Source organism: Myotis davidii, unplaced genomic scaffold (assembly GCF_000327345.1).
Source record: "Myotis davidii unplaced genomic scaffold, ASM32734v1 scaffold100, whole genome shotgun sequence".
NCBI classification, from domain to species: Eukaryota; Metazoa; Chordata; class Mammalia; order Chiroptera; family Vespertilionidae; genus Myotis; species Myotis davidii.
Genome location: NW_006292691.1, coordinates 1107870 through 1121727, shown reverse-complemented (window position 1 = coordinate 1121727; position 13858 = coordinate 1107870). Strand labels below are relative to the sequence as shown.

At 59.9% G+C, this 13858-nt stretch overlaps 1 protein-coding gene across 1 annotated transcript; it reads right to left on the bottom strand.

Moving 5' to 3' along the window:
* Positions 1 to 329: 329 nt before the first annotated feature.
* SSTR5 (somatostatin receptor 5) lies at positions 330 to 1564 on the bottom strand. Its single transcript, XM_015565596.1, has one exon. It carries the CDS (start codon positions 1545 to 1547, stop codon positions 453 to 455), a length of 1095 nt encoding a protein of 364 aa, XP_015421082.1. The 5' UTR covers positions 1548 to 1564; the 3' UTR covers positions 330 to 452.
* Between the last annotated feature and the right edge of the window lie 12294 nt (positions 1565 to 13858).

Below are 13858 nucleotides of genomic sequence, written 5' to 3'. Positions count from 1 at the left end.
GGAGTCTTTCATTTCATGGTGTAGCACTTGACGATGACCAGGTGGCTGACCAGGTGGCACTGGGCTGACAAGAGGGTGGAGGCTGGTGGGGGGTGTGGTCACCCTCTCACACTCATGACCACTCCCCTGGCCTGGGAGGCTGACACAGGCTGGGGCAGGACCAGAGGGTCGAGATGCCCTGACCATTGTCTGGACCCCCTGGGCCTCTGCCACCCACCCCCTAAGGCCCCGTGTCCCCAGCTTGCCCAACAAGAACAGACAGATGGAGTGGCAGCTTGTCACAGCAGGACCACCCACAGCCTCATTCCAGACAGCTGCCCTCACGCCTCAGAGAGTATTCAGGCTGCTGGGGAGCACCTCACCAGGTCCCCAGATCTCAGGGAAGGGCTCAGCCCAGCAGGAAACCCAGACCAGGCGGGGCAGGGGTGCCAGGCGTGGCCCATCAGCACCTCTCACAACCTACTGGTCTGCATGAGCCCGTTGGCCTCTGAGCTGCATGCAGCCAGCGTGGCCTCCTGTAGCCGGCTGCTCTTGTCGGGCCGCGGCTCCGTGGCATCCACGTCCTCGGGGCCATAGCCCTTTCGGAAGCACAGAACCTTCCGGAAGCTCTGGCGGAAGTTGTCAGAGAGGAAGCCATACAGCACAGGGTTGGCACAGCTGTTGGCGTAGGACAGGATGACCACGAAGAAGTAGACACCCGCGGCAGCGGGCTCCTCGGGCAGGACGATGGCCAGGTTGACGATGTTGGTGATGAAGAAGGGCAGCCAGCAGCCCACGAACACCAGCACCACCACCACCACCATGCGTGTCACCTTGCGCTCCGAGCGCCGCCGCGTGGAGCCCACGCGCACGCCGGACGCCTTCACCTTCACCACGATGAGCAGGTAGCACAGGCAGATGACCAGCAGCGGCCCGAAGAAGCCCAGGACGGACGTGTAGATGATGAAGACGGCGCCCCACAGGCCCACGGGCTCCGGCCAGCTGAGGTTGCAGGTGTCCCAGCCCTCCTGGATGTCCGCGAAGACCACCAGGGGCAGAGACATGAGCAGCGAGAAGGCCCAGACCGCGGCGCTAGCCAGCTTGGCCACCCGTGGGCGGCGCCACTGCGTGGAGCGGATGGGGTGCACCACGGCCAGGTAGCGGTCCACGCTCATGATGGTCAGGCAGAAGACGCTGGTGAACTGGTTGATGCCGTCCAGCGTCATCACCAGGCGGCACAGCACGGGGCCAAAGGGCCAGTAGGAGACGGCGTTCTGCGTGGCCAGGAAGGGCAGCCCCAGCATGAGGAGCACGTCGGCCACCGCCAGGTTGAGGATGTAGATGTTGGTGACGGTCTTCATCTTGGCGTGGCGCAGCACCACGTAGATGACCAGCGCGTTGCCGCCCAGCCCCACCACACACACCAGCAGGTAGAGCACCGGCACCACCACCGCTCGGGCCCCCGGCGAGGACGCGGGCCCCGCCCTCCTCCCATTCTCCCCGCCGCCGCTGGTGGCCGCTGAGGTGTTCCAGCCGGCCGGTCTGGAGGTGGGGAACAGCGTCTCCATCGCCACCAAGGGCAGGGGACTGTCCTCTCTGCAGGAGCAGAAGGAAGGATGCTGGCAATTAATCGGACAGCCAGGCCCTCCCTCCCCCCCGGCCCCGCCCGCCTGCCCCAGGAGGCGCAGGATTACCCCACGCCGCAGGGTAAACACGATTACTCATGTTCAACTTGGCTGGGAATCACATTAAGCAAATTGTTTGGAAAACAAGCCCGGAGAGGAAGGCGCAGGGAGATAGCTGCCGTGAGCGGAGACATTGACATGTCGTCTGATGATACTGCAATGACTCGAAGAGACCTCACCACCCCTACGTCCCCCGCCTCCCTGGATGGTTCCCGGAGTCTGAGGCCAGCCCCTCTCCTTGCAGCAGCACCACGACCCCACCTCACAGGTAAGGGACTGAGTATGGCAGGTGTCACCTCTTCGAGGACTTTCAGGGACCCTCCTCAGGGACAGAGGGAGTAATTAGCCAGCCCAGACATCGGCCGGGCACGGCAAGTCCCTCACACCCAACCGGTGCCACCTGGAAGTGCAGCAACGCCTGCCGAGCCCTGCTCTCCGGGGTGACCCCAAAGCTGAACTCTGGGTGACCTCCTGTGACCATCAGGAGGGTGCCAGGCCTCGCCTGTGGCCAAGAAGCCAGACCTCAGGCTACAGAGGCTTTGCCAGCGTCCACCTGGCTCCCAGGAACATTGTCCTCTGGTAAGCAGCATCCGTGCCACCGCGGTCCAAGAGGAGTTGGTTTCCCTGCCCCCACAGCTGCCAGCCAGCCCACTCGCTGCAGCACGGATGTCACTCTGCGCAGGAAATGACCCGAGAAACCGCTGTACAATGTGCTAGCATCGCGGCCGCGAGGGACACACTCCGCGTGCTCTGCGGTGGGCCCATCACCTCCACGGCAATGGCAGCATTTCCTCAGCCTCAGGCAGAGGCCGCCATGCAGGAGCAGGCAGAACGGACCACACACACACACACACACACACACACACACATACACACACACACCCACACACGTTATAAATAGGGAACACACAGTGGACAGAGTACTAGTAAATACCGCTAATGATAGCTCGTGGTGCAGGGCAGGAGGAAATGCATGTGTGGGCACGCAAGGCACATGTGTGTAAAGGAGCAGACAGAGAGAGTGAACAGGGGGAGAGAGTGTGAAAGGGGGCAATTCGGGGAGACTGTGTGGAAGGAAGGGCTTCAGCTGTGTGATGGGTTTTGTAGAAAAAGAGCTGAGGCAAAGACGGGGAACATGAACACCTGCCGCTCAGGGTGATCAGCGCACGTGTTTGTTGTAGAGTTTCTGTATTTTCCTGTGTGTTTAGGGTAGTTCACAACAATGGTGATGATGACAAAACAAACACCTCATTGACAAGAGGGAAAGGAGAAAGGGGACACAGGTATAGCTGATGTCTCAGGCCCCCAAGGGATGGGGAGTTAGCGGGGGCCCAGACAAGACCCCGAAAGGGGCTGGAAAAGGCAATGATGACCCAGCCAGGGCCGCTCAGGCCCAGCAGCCCCCTGGAGCCTTGCTCCGTTAGCCCAGTGCCCCCGAGTCACCTCGGAACAGAGGATGCGCCCAGCAGCTGCTGGTTCTGAGTTTGGGGAGGCGGCTGAAATCTGATAGACAAGTGTTGGGGGAAGGGCAAGCCCAGGATAATTAACATTGACAACGACAGAAAGAAACCTTCTCTCATGGGCAGCACACTAGCTTTGCCAAGTCCACTTGGCTGACCGACGCTAGGAAGCATGACCTAGAAGATCACCAGGGGGAAGCTGGCCCAGCAGATTCATTTCAGGTGAAATAATAATACTATGACTGAGTAATCATGTCCAAACTGTGTCCGACATGTGTAGGATCCTCCGTGAGGCCTGGATAAACATACTGTGAAACAAATGTGGCTTCCGGTTAAGAAGCAAATGAACAAGTGTACCAGGTATGTTCTTGAAAATGACAACTCTTGGATGTGGAAAATCATCGTTTGGGGGGAGGGGGGGGGAGTGTATCCAGTCTGGATACAGTTGAAGAGAGAATCGGGGAATCGGAGAGGGGCTGAAGGAGTTCTTCAGGACGTGGTGCAGAGAGGAGGCGATGGCAGAGGGCTCTGAGCCCTGGGGGGCGGGGGGGGGCGTGCCCAGGCCCATCATTCAGAGGATGGCGGGGCCCCTGTGGAACTGACCAAAGACAAGAGTCCTGCTCAGAAGCCCGGACCTGTCGGGAACAGAATAAAGTAAGTGTAAGGTAGTGTCAGAGCGTTAAGGAGAAGGAGAAAATCCTGAAGAACGCCCATAGGGAGGCAAGAGGAAAACCTCGAGGCGTGAGGACCAGGAGGGCTGTGCGGCTCAGGGGCCACTGGAGCTGGCGGGAGAGGGGACGTGTCACCCGAATCCCTCACCAGGAGGGGAGAGAGACATTTTCTGTGTTTTGCTGGATTGGTTGCTCCTGGTGCTAAGCACCCCTTGCTGTGTGTTGTGTCCTGGTGGGAAGCATGTGACCAAAACTATGCAAAAAGGGCAAAAGTATGATGTTTGGGTACGACTGCATTTCAAGACAAAGGGGTCCCTTGGGCGGTGCTCCGAGCCCTTGTCAGAAGGGTGCTGCCAGGTGTGGGGAGCCCACACTTCCCCGGGGTATGCCTGCCTAAGGCACGCTCCTGTAAGAGGGGAGTCTGCCTGCCGAGCTTGGCTCCCCATGCCTGGCACAAAGGGCCCCCCCCCCACATTTAAAAGAAATACCCAAGGGGCTTTGAGCCCATTCTACTTGGGACCAAACTGGGCGCTGTGGGGGGAAAGAGCCCCCCAAAGGTGTTCTGTTCACCCTGTGGGGGGGTGTGGGGCTCAGATGTATCTGGGGTCTGGGTTTCCAGGCTGCGGTGGCTGAGTGTGCCTTCAATTCTCAATCAGATACACATCTTGTCTTCACGAAGCTCTCAGCAGCTCAGGGCTCCTCTGAGGCTGCTGCCAGGTGCCCAGGCCGCCCAGAACCCAAAGTGGGCAGAGCAAATTGCCAGCCCCCCCCACCGCCACCCTCCCAAACACCCCACCTCCTGGTTAGACTCAAGAGCGATGCAGAACAAAATTAGGCCACTGTGACTGAGTCTGCCTCTTAGAACATTATTCCACAAGGGCCATTATTCAGAAGTTGCCATTTTAGTCACAGAAATTACATGCTCATGGAAAAATTGTCTCTGAGACCCCTTCCCCTGTGGATGGGGTATTCAATGGGGGGGAGGGGCTGTGGAACTGACCATGAACCAATGCTGGGCGCTGACTCAGACCTCCCACCAGGAAGGGAGCGCCCAACCCACTCATGTGGCACAGGGAACACCACGGTCCCTCCATCCCCTGCCCCAGTACACCCACCGCGCTGCCCAGTGATCCTGGGTACGTCATGCCCCTTCTCTGAGCCCTGGCTTCCTGTAACAGGTGATCCTGTAACATGCAATTTCGCCCAACAGATTCAACACGCTCAGGTGTGCAGGTCGCTGCCTGCAGTGGCGGCTCACAGGGGGTTCTTCAGAATTGCTGCCACTGGCCTGCCCCAAACAGCCCAGCAACTCCTCCCCAATGTCAGGAAAGGCACCCGCCCAGAGATCCTTGGAGAAGTGGGCAGGGCCTTCCCAGGGGCCTGGGCACAGAGATGGGCCTCAGTGCTCCAGCACTCCATGCCAGAGTGAGGTTCGGCCTGTTCCCACCCTCCCCCGCAGTCCTGCCCAGGCTGGCCCCTGACGAAGTCAGCCGCATCCTCCACGCGTGGCTCCTGCCCTCCTGCCCTCCCCCCACCTGCTCCATCTGTCCTAAGGCAGCCTGAGGTCGGGGCCCAGATCCCCTCCTCATGGGAGGGACACTGAGGTGGGTGTGGGGGGCTTGGCAGGGTCTGCACGCCCAGCAGGACGTTCCCCCCACTACCTTCTGCTCCAGCACACGGCACCGGGAATCTAGGTCACTTCACCAGGAGCCGATGGCGGGTCATGGTCATTGGGGCTACCACCTCCTGCTGCCTGGAGGCTCCCAGTCCTTCCCCGAAGGGGCCGGCCGCCCCGGAACCTGTTTTCAGAAGAGTCTGAGCTGCGGCAAAAACCGCCTCAAACTCTGGGCAGTGCCAGCTCCTGGCTCTTGCCCTTGCTGAGGGCCCCAGGCTGGCGGCTGGCCAGGGCAGTGGGCCAGCCAGGTGAGCAGGGGAGGGCACCCTGGTCTCTGGCGGGGGCGGGGGGGAGCCTGGGGGGCGAGGAGGCAGCACCCAGGTGGACTTCCAGGGCATGTGCTCCCTCTGGGAGGGGACAGGAGGGCTCCAGAGCACAGGTGCCCAGACCTGGAGGAGTGGGAGCTCCATTTCCAGTGGGCAGGGGCGGCACCCCCTCCTCCCCCTCCCCTCCCCTCCCAGCACAAAGCACCTGCTCTGCCTGAATCTTCCCACCACGGGTGCCTCCTCTCCACAGAGCAGCAGACCCCAACACCACCGCCAGTGCCCCCCTCACACACATTGGCTCCTGCTCCCTCCCAAGCTCCTGCTCCCTCTGTGTTCTCTCTCCCCACCCACCCCCAGCCACAGCCTTGCAGGAACCGCCCACCCTCCGCAAGCCCAGGGTGAGCCCACTGCGGTGAGATCAGGCTGGGAGAGGCTCAGCGGGCAATCTCCCTGGGGCCCTCTACCCAGACTCTGGCACACCAGGTCCCAGGCCGGCAGATGGCAAGGGTGGGGAGTGAGGGAGTTGGTGGGGATACAGCGGCTGAGACTGGGAGGGAAGGGGAGCGGCTCCAGGCAAAGGTAAGTGAACCTCAGAGGTGCACAGGGGGCGCCTGGGAGGCAGGGGAGCCACAGGTGGTGGGGCAGTGCGATCCTGGGCGCAGGGTAATGAGACCCCCCCCCAGAGGATAAGTGATCTGTGCGGGACCCCTCCCCCCAGGATGGGGATGTGGGAGGGGCGGGTGGAGGCGGAGGAGGGGCAAGGGCATGGCACTCACCAGCAGGGCGCCCTCTGGCCGGTGGAGCCCAGTGCCTGCTGCTGTGCGGTCAGGGCTGTCTGGTGCAGGATGGGGTGGGGGCTGGGGGCAGGCACTAAGCTCCCTGCAACACCAAACCCTGTACATCTGACCCTCTCTGTCTGTCCATCTGTCCGGCTCCTTCTTCAAACCTTCGCATGTTATCCTGTAGTCCTGGTGCCTGTGGGGCAGCCATGTGGGATGAGGGTAGCAAGCAAGGGCCAGGCTGCATGTCCTCCCCTGCTGGGAAGGCGGTCTGTGTGTGCACATGCATGTGACCTGTCACACACCCAGCTGATTCACACAAACCCTCTGGGTGTGTGTCGGTGGGAGACGCAGTTGCTGGCTTTCCCAGGTGCCCAGCCTGAGCTGGATGCTGCAGACGCTGCCGGGGACTAAAAGGAAAACCCTGTTCCAGGAGCTCCGGGAGCGGCAGAGAAGGTGATAAACCCAAAAGAATTTGTTGTTGTTCATCCTGACCCGAAGATATTTTTTCTCATTGATTATTTTAGAGAGTGAAGGGAGGAATGGGAGAGAGAGAGAGAGAGAGAGAGAGAGATTGGTTGTCTCCAGCCCTGGGACCGGGAATGAAACCCCAACCCAGGTATGTGCCCTTGACTGAGAATCAAACCCATAACCCTTCCGTTTGTGGGCCGACGCTCTACCACTGAGCCACACGGGCCAGGGCAAACCAAAAAGAAGTGTTAACGGAGGTGCTTCCAGGTTGCCATAAGTATCGTGTGGTGAGAAGGATACTGAGAAAGAGAGAGCCATGGGGACAGGAAGGCCAGGCACAGCCCCGTAGGGAGGGGCCTGACTGCGCTGAGGGTGGCTGGGGAAGGAAGACTCCGCAGAGGGACTAACAGATGCAGAGTCCCTGAGGCAGGAGTGAGCTCGGCGGCTCATGGGGCTGTGCAGAGGTGGGGGTGGGTGGGGGGAGGCCGTGGGAAGGGACAGAACTGGTAGAGCCAGGCCAAGCAAGGGGTGTGACCTGACCTTGAACTGAGGGAGGGCCTTGGGGGTCTGAGCACACCGGGGACCACTGGACTTGTGTCCTGAGAAGGCCGTCTGGCCTGAGAGGTCTGCTCTGTCCTCCACGTGCACAGAGCTCAGAGTGTGTCCAGGTCGGGGAGTGGAGAGCCTGGGCGTCCCCTGTGGGCAGTGTCCGTGAACTCTGGCTCCTTGGCCCTCTTGCTCTATACAGGGCCTGCTCCCTCCATGGGTTCGTTGGGATTCAGGGGGGACAGGAGCCAGTGTGAAAACCCAGGCCCATATTTCTGGGGGCTGATTCTGGGAGGCAACACACCCTGGTGGATTAAGCTGTGCCCTATTCCACACCCTGGCCTGTCTCATACTCCCCACTCCTCTCTCCTGCTTCCTGGGGTCACCTCCCAAATCGCACCCCCAGACCCAGGCTCTGCCTGGCAAGGCAGGTAAGTGAGCTGGCCACGTGGCTGCCAGGCAGGGGCTGGGCGAGTAAGCCTGGTGTGCACCCCTGAGCCAGGGGCAGTGCTGGCCCCGGCCCCGCCCTCTGGATCCAACGGCCCCCATCGAGTTCTGGGGCTCCCTGAGCAGCTTCTGTGATCCCACCGTCCAGGGGTGCGGGGTCCTATATGAGAGTGGGTGCCCCGTGCTGTCCCTTGAATGGAGGAGCATTGCAGGGGTGAGGAGAGGCAGGCATAGGCTGTCTTGTCCGTAGGCCGTGTCTTTGCACGGCCCTGTGGGTGGGTGGGTGCTTGGTCCAGTCACAGCCCAGGATCAGGCCAGGGCACCCCAACACCCTAACACCAAAGTGGTCTCACACAGGCCCTCTTTGACAAAGGAAGGAAGGTGCTCATTCCGAGGCCACCTTCCCCTGCTGCCCCACGCCTCTGGCAAGAGCCCCCTCCCCTCTCAGCCCCGAGCCTGAGCCCCAGGAGGATCAAGGGAGGTGAGCCCGGGGACACTGCAGAGGTCACACCAGCACCGGCGGGAGGAGGGCGAGGATTAGTGGCAGCCAGGAGCCATGGCAACAGGACAGTGGCCCGATGGACTCCCCAGGGACGACCCCTGGACCCCTTGCCTGGGGACCCCCACCTAGCTGTGAACTCTTCCCTGGCCCGGGGTCCCCCATTTTCAGAGGCTGAGGCCAGAGGCTGCTGGACCACGTCTGCCCCTCACACAGCCACCCATGCCAGGCTCGGCCATGCTGTGAGGCTCCGTGATTATTCAACAGCGACGGAGGCAGACTCCAGTCCACCTGGAACACCCAGAGGCCCCCTGTCTGTGTCCCCAGGGTCCCCAAGCTGGGGCGGGCCCTGGCAGCTGTGAGGCACTCTCTGTCCTCGGGCCAAGCTGGCCCTCCCCCCACTCCACCGATGGGCATGCTGCCTCTCACCTTTGCCCTGGCTGTGCCCCTGCCTAGTGTCCCCCATCTCCCTTTCCCCATTTAATGCACCTGTCCGTCTGCATGCCCCTCTCTCGAGGAAGCTCCCCGGGCTGCCCCACATGGGTTGTCTGCCCCTTGGCCGCCCGCTACTCCCAGATCACATCCCTTGGCAATGTCTGTCCTGGTTGCAGGTGTGAATGCTGGTGAGCAAACGTCTGCCCCCCTCCACCGTGCAGATGTCACTGTGGGTTCACGGGAGGCAGGGGCCTTCTGCAGGTGACTGAGCCCCTGAGGGTCTGGGGGAGACTGGCTGGCCCTGGTCTTAAGGCTTCAGTGGGCACCTCCTTAAAACGGAGGCGCGTTAACATGCAGCTTCCCAGGCCGCCCGGCCTTCAGCATGGGAGGAAAGTGCTGTGAGGCTTCACCCACGGGGCTCCCTGGGCACTGGGCCAGGCTCCATCCAGGCCCAGGGATGGAGGTGAGACCAGAGACCAGCCCCTGGTAAAGGGGCCACGAGTCTGGCTCAGCTGGGAGGGAAGGGGGGAAGGGAAGGAGGAGGAATTTGGGTGGACTGTACCCTGGAGACTTGGCATCTAGCACCACCACCTCCATTGCTAAGACCCTGCCTGCCTCCCCCCCAAAATACAGCTCTTTCCTCACTGGCAGGCTGTGTACCACCCAGGGACACTCTGATGGGCTCAGGGCCTCTCAGGTGTGCACTCCCACGTGAGTCCAGAATGTCTAGACAGCTGGGGCCCAATGGCCAACCCCCAGGTAGAGAGCCTGTGGCATCAGACATGGGGCTTGTGAAGGAAGAGGGAGAGGCCAGACACCAGGTGGGGGCGCAGCCTGGGAATGGGAGAGGCAAGTCCTAGATCTTCATTTGAAAACGGGGAAACTGAGTCTCAGAGAGGGCAGGAGCTGGGCTGGGCACAGAGCAAAGGTGGGCTGAATCTGAGTCTCTGGACCCACAGCCTGGGACCTGCTCAGGACACCCTGCTGTCCTCGAATGGAGGAGCACTGCAGGAGCAGGGAGGGCACAGGCGCAGCTGTCCTGTCCTAGGGGGGCTGGGGTGTCCTGGGTGTGGCTGTGCAGCCCAACTGGGACCAGGCTCATCCTAAAAGGAGAGCTCCTGGGAGCCCAGGCCTGGCCTCTGCTCTGGCAGGGCCTGGATTGTCCTGGGAGAGCCCTCTAGGTGACTTCGCAGCCCTCCCCCTATAAAGCAGAACTGATATTCCCCACCTCCCCACAGGCTATGCGTGGCCCTCAGGCCACTGTTTCCAGGGGCTTTGGGCTCAGCCTGGGCAGGGTAGGTGGGGAGCCCTGTCTAGAGTACGCTGGATGTCCCAGGCCACTCTGAGTGTGGGAATCTTAATCAGGGTGTTCAAGGCTAAGATGCTGTACGCAGTGCAAGGACACAGCACTCTATGCACTGCGCAAGTGTGCCCTTCTATAACCCAAAGGACTGAGGCCACTATTTGGAAGGAAGCCTCATTGGTCTAAGTAGCATGAAGCATGGTACTAACCAGCAGGTAGCTAGCTCAGATGATGGCTGGCGCGGCTGCTTGGTGAGGCCATGGCTCTAAGGATGGCTCCCATATAACTAGCTTCTATGGAGGAGGCTACTGCTTTGTAGGAAAGATGTATTGTCACCAGGCCGGCGTGCGGCTACCTATTGTATGGGACTTCGCTTTGAAGAACTGTTTTGTTTAGCGGCTCCTTGTTAGCAATGGCTACTTGGCCACTGGCTCCTACAATAAAGATTCTCTTATATATCCAGGACTTCTCATGGCTTCTTTGTCAAATACCCGGGGTCCAAGAAGGTCCAGCCCCTGGCAGAGGGACTCGGACCGACAGTTGATGTAATCGAGCAGAGGATGAAGGAACTGAGTTCCCAACTGTTAGTACAGCGAGCAGAGGAAGGAACTTGCTCTGATAGTTGGGAAGGCAACTCAGCCATTTCCAGGCCTGCCCTCCCCGCTCCCCTCCCCCCAACCCCACCCCGTGTGAGACACTGGCCCTCAGGCAGAGCGCTTGGGCAGTGTGGCATCCGGACAGGCATTGGCCCTGACTCAGAGTCGGGTGTGAAAACAGGACATGGGAGGGGGGAGGGAGGAGGAAGGCAGCGAGCTTCCACATTAAGCCGTGGCACGAAGTGGGGCTCTTACCGTCCCGTGTGCAGACAGCATCATTGACCCAGCAGAGACCTGCCAAGTGCCTGCCCTGAGCCTGAGCTGTTCCGAGGGCTGGGGCTTCAGAGACAACTGCAAGCGCTGCCCTCCTGGGCACACAGACAGGACCAGAGCGATTGTCCTTCCTCCTGAGGGCACTGGGAGCAGGTGGCAGAGATGGCATCCAACCCTGCCCAATGCCAAAGTCCCTGGGCTTCCTCTGGCCAAGGGGATAGAGTGAGGTGGAGGGGTGTAACCCAAGGTTTGGAGACCATGCGACACAGAAAAAAGCAGTGTTGTGACATGGAGAGGGATGACACCCCGTGTGAAGATGCTGTGTCCCAGGGCCTCTGCAGAAGAAGCCAGGAGGTAGCTCCAGAACATTAGCTGTGGCCAGACAGAGCTGTGGCTCCCCGACCAGTGCAGGCTGCAGGAACCAGTGTGGGTCCGCGAGCGACTGGGTTGGTGGGTTTGGGTGGTGTCTACCTTTATCACCCTGAACCCCCGGGGCAGGGACAGAAAATGCTCAGAGGAGGTGGCTGGGAGGGGCGCTCCAGGCACAGGGAGAAGCTGGTCAGCAGAGCTGTTCTTCCAGGGCCTGGGGGTGGCCCGCTGGGGATAAGGGACGGGATATACACATGAACAGTGCCAGCCGCGTGACAAGGGGACTCTGACCCACAACCTGCGGCAACCAGCCCAGGAAGCCAGACCACAGCCTCTGCCCAGAACGGTCAGGACTGGTTCAGTGACAGCAGCTATCTGTGTCCCCCCATTTCCAACCCAGGGCCAGCCAGAGGAAGCTAGTGTGCTCCCCAAGTCCACCACACAGGGCCCCGTTCCATGAGAATTACAATGGGGCCTTGACTGACGAGTGTCCCCACTAACGAGTTTTTTGAGACACCAGCTGTCTCTCGGCAGATTTTTTGCATTGAGTTGATAGAGTAATTTGAGTTAACGAGCTCGGTCTTGGAACAAATTAAACTCATAAGTCAAGGCCCCACTGTACTCCTGCATCGGCCCTTCTTCCAGTTAACGCCTCCTCTCCCAGCACGACTTCAGTCTCTAGTAGGTGTGTTAACTGGCTGACCCCCCTGGCTATAGCAGCTCTGGGTAAACACCCTCTCGGTACTCAGGCGGGTCCATAGCTGGTTGGCCAGAAGCACAGGGAACCCCCTGAATGGCAGCTGGCCCTGAAGGTGCTTCCTGTCCGAGCCGTCCCAGGGACGGAGCCTGACCCTGCGGGGTCCAGCCACCCCCGGGGAGACAGTGTCAGGTGAAGTGGTAGGGCTCCCAGCTGGTGCCTGAGACGTGCTCGACGTGTAGCTACACCTGGTGTCTGAAGTGAAGCACGGAGTGTGCTGAGAGCAGCGTGTTGCAGAAGAGTTTTCTCACCCAGCATGCAACCCTGTGGTCACCCCAGGCGCCTGGCTTGGCCGAATGCTCTGCTGTGGCCATTCAATATTTCTAATCATTTGACCTTTGTACCAGCGTTTTGTAAGCAAGTTTGATGGCAGAGTAGCGAATGGGTGGGCGCAGGGGTAATGTGTGCGACATGCGTGCCCACCACACCCGTGAGCACGCGGCATTGGCGAGCACAGCCCTGAGCACACAGATCTGGTGGGTCCAGCAGGCACGGAGTTCAAGATCAGTAAGGTCTAAGGTACCCAGGCGGCCATGACAAAGGACCGCAAACTGGGGCCTTAGCACAGCAGAAATGTGGTCTCTCGCAGGCTGGAGGCCAGAAGTCCGAGATCAAAGTGTTGGCGGGGCCTCGCGCCCGCCGAGGCCGTAAAGGAGAATCAGTTCCTGGCCTCTTCCGGTTTCCAGTATTGGGGCAACCCTTCCCTGGAGCCACATCATCCCCACCTCTGCCTCCCTCTTCATGCAGCCATCTCCTCTGTGTGTCCGTGTCTCTGTGTGTCCATGTATCTCTCTGCGATTGCTTCTCTTCTTATAAGGACACCAATCATTGGACATAGGACCCCCTAAGACCCAGGATGGTTTTATCTTGAGATCCTTAATTACATCAGCAAAGGCCCTATTTTCAAATAAGATCATATTCTGAGGTGTCAAGTGGACATGAATTTGGGGGAGGGGGACACTTTTCAACCCAGTACACAGGTGAGGGTGTTATGTCTACAGCTGAGTAAAGAGGCAGGGAGGGGGGGCAGCTGACAGCCAAGGGCCACCGTCTCTGTCCGAACCAGGCGTGCAGGAAGAAGGCAGGGGTGTCCTAAGAAGCACACGCGGCCCGGGACCCGTCACACCCTTTCTTCCTCGTGTTGCTTCCTGTGGGAGCCAATCACACTGAAATGAGGACGCACCACAGTGCCCGGCCACCCAGGCCTTCCTCACTCACCCAGGCCTTCCTCACTCACCAAGGCCTCGAGCTGAAGGGCGTGCGAATGGAGTGAAATCAGAACAGCTGCGCTAGGCCTGTGCCATGTTTTCGCTGATCTGGTAACACAATACACGTGTGTCTACTCCCATGCAGCACAAATGGCGCAGTTTGGGCGATTTTACTGATGAATGAAATGCTCTTATAGTGGCATTTACAACTGACATCATACAACATGGAGATACATGAGGAAATTCATGCGCATAACTTCAATCTTTCATTTTTCTTTCCTGAGAACAACATTAAATAACCGAATGAGAACACTGCAGCCTGGGGGAGACGGCAGAAGAAAGGAAAACACTTCCCGTGTTAGGTCCACGGGTGGCACCTTTCCCTGAGTTTTGAACGAGGGCCCTGTGTTCTCACCTCGCACAGGGCTCACAAACTGTG

Coding starts and splice junctions, on each gene's coding strand:
- SSTR5 (XM_015565596.1), bottom strand. CDS start 1,547: ATGGAGACGCTGTTCCCCACCTCCAGACCGGCCGGCTGGAACACCTCA.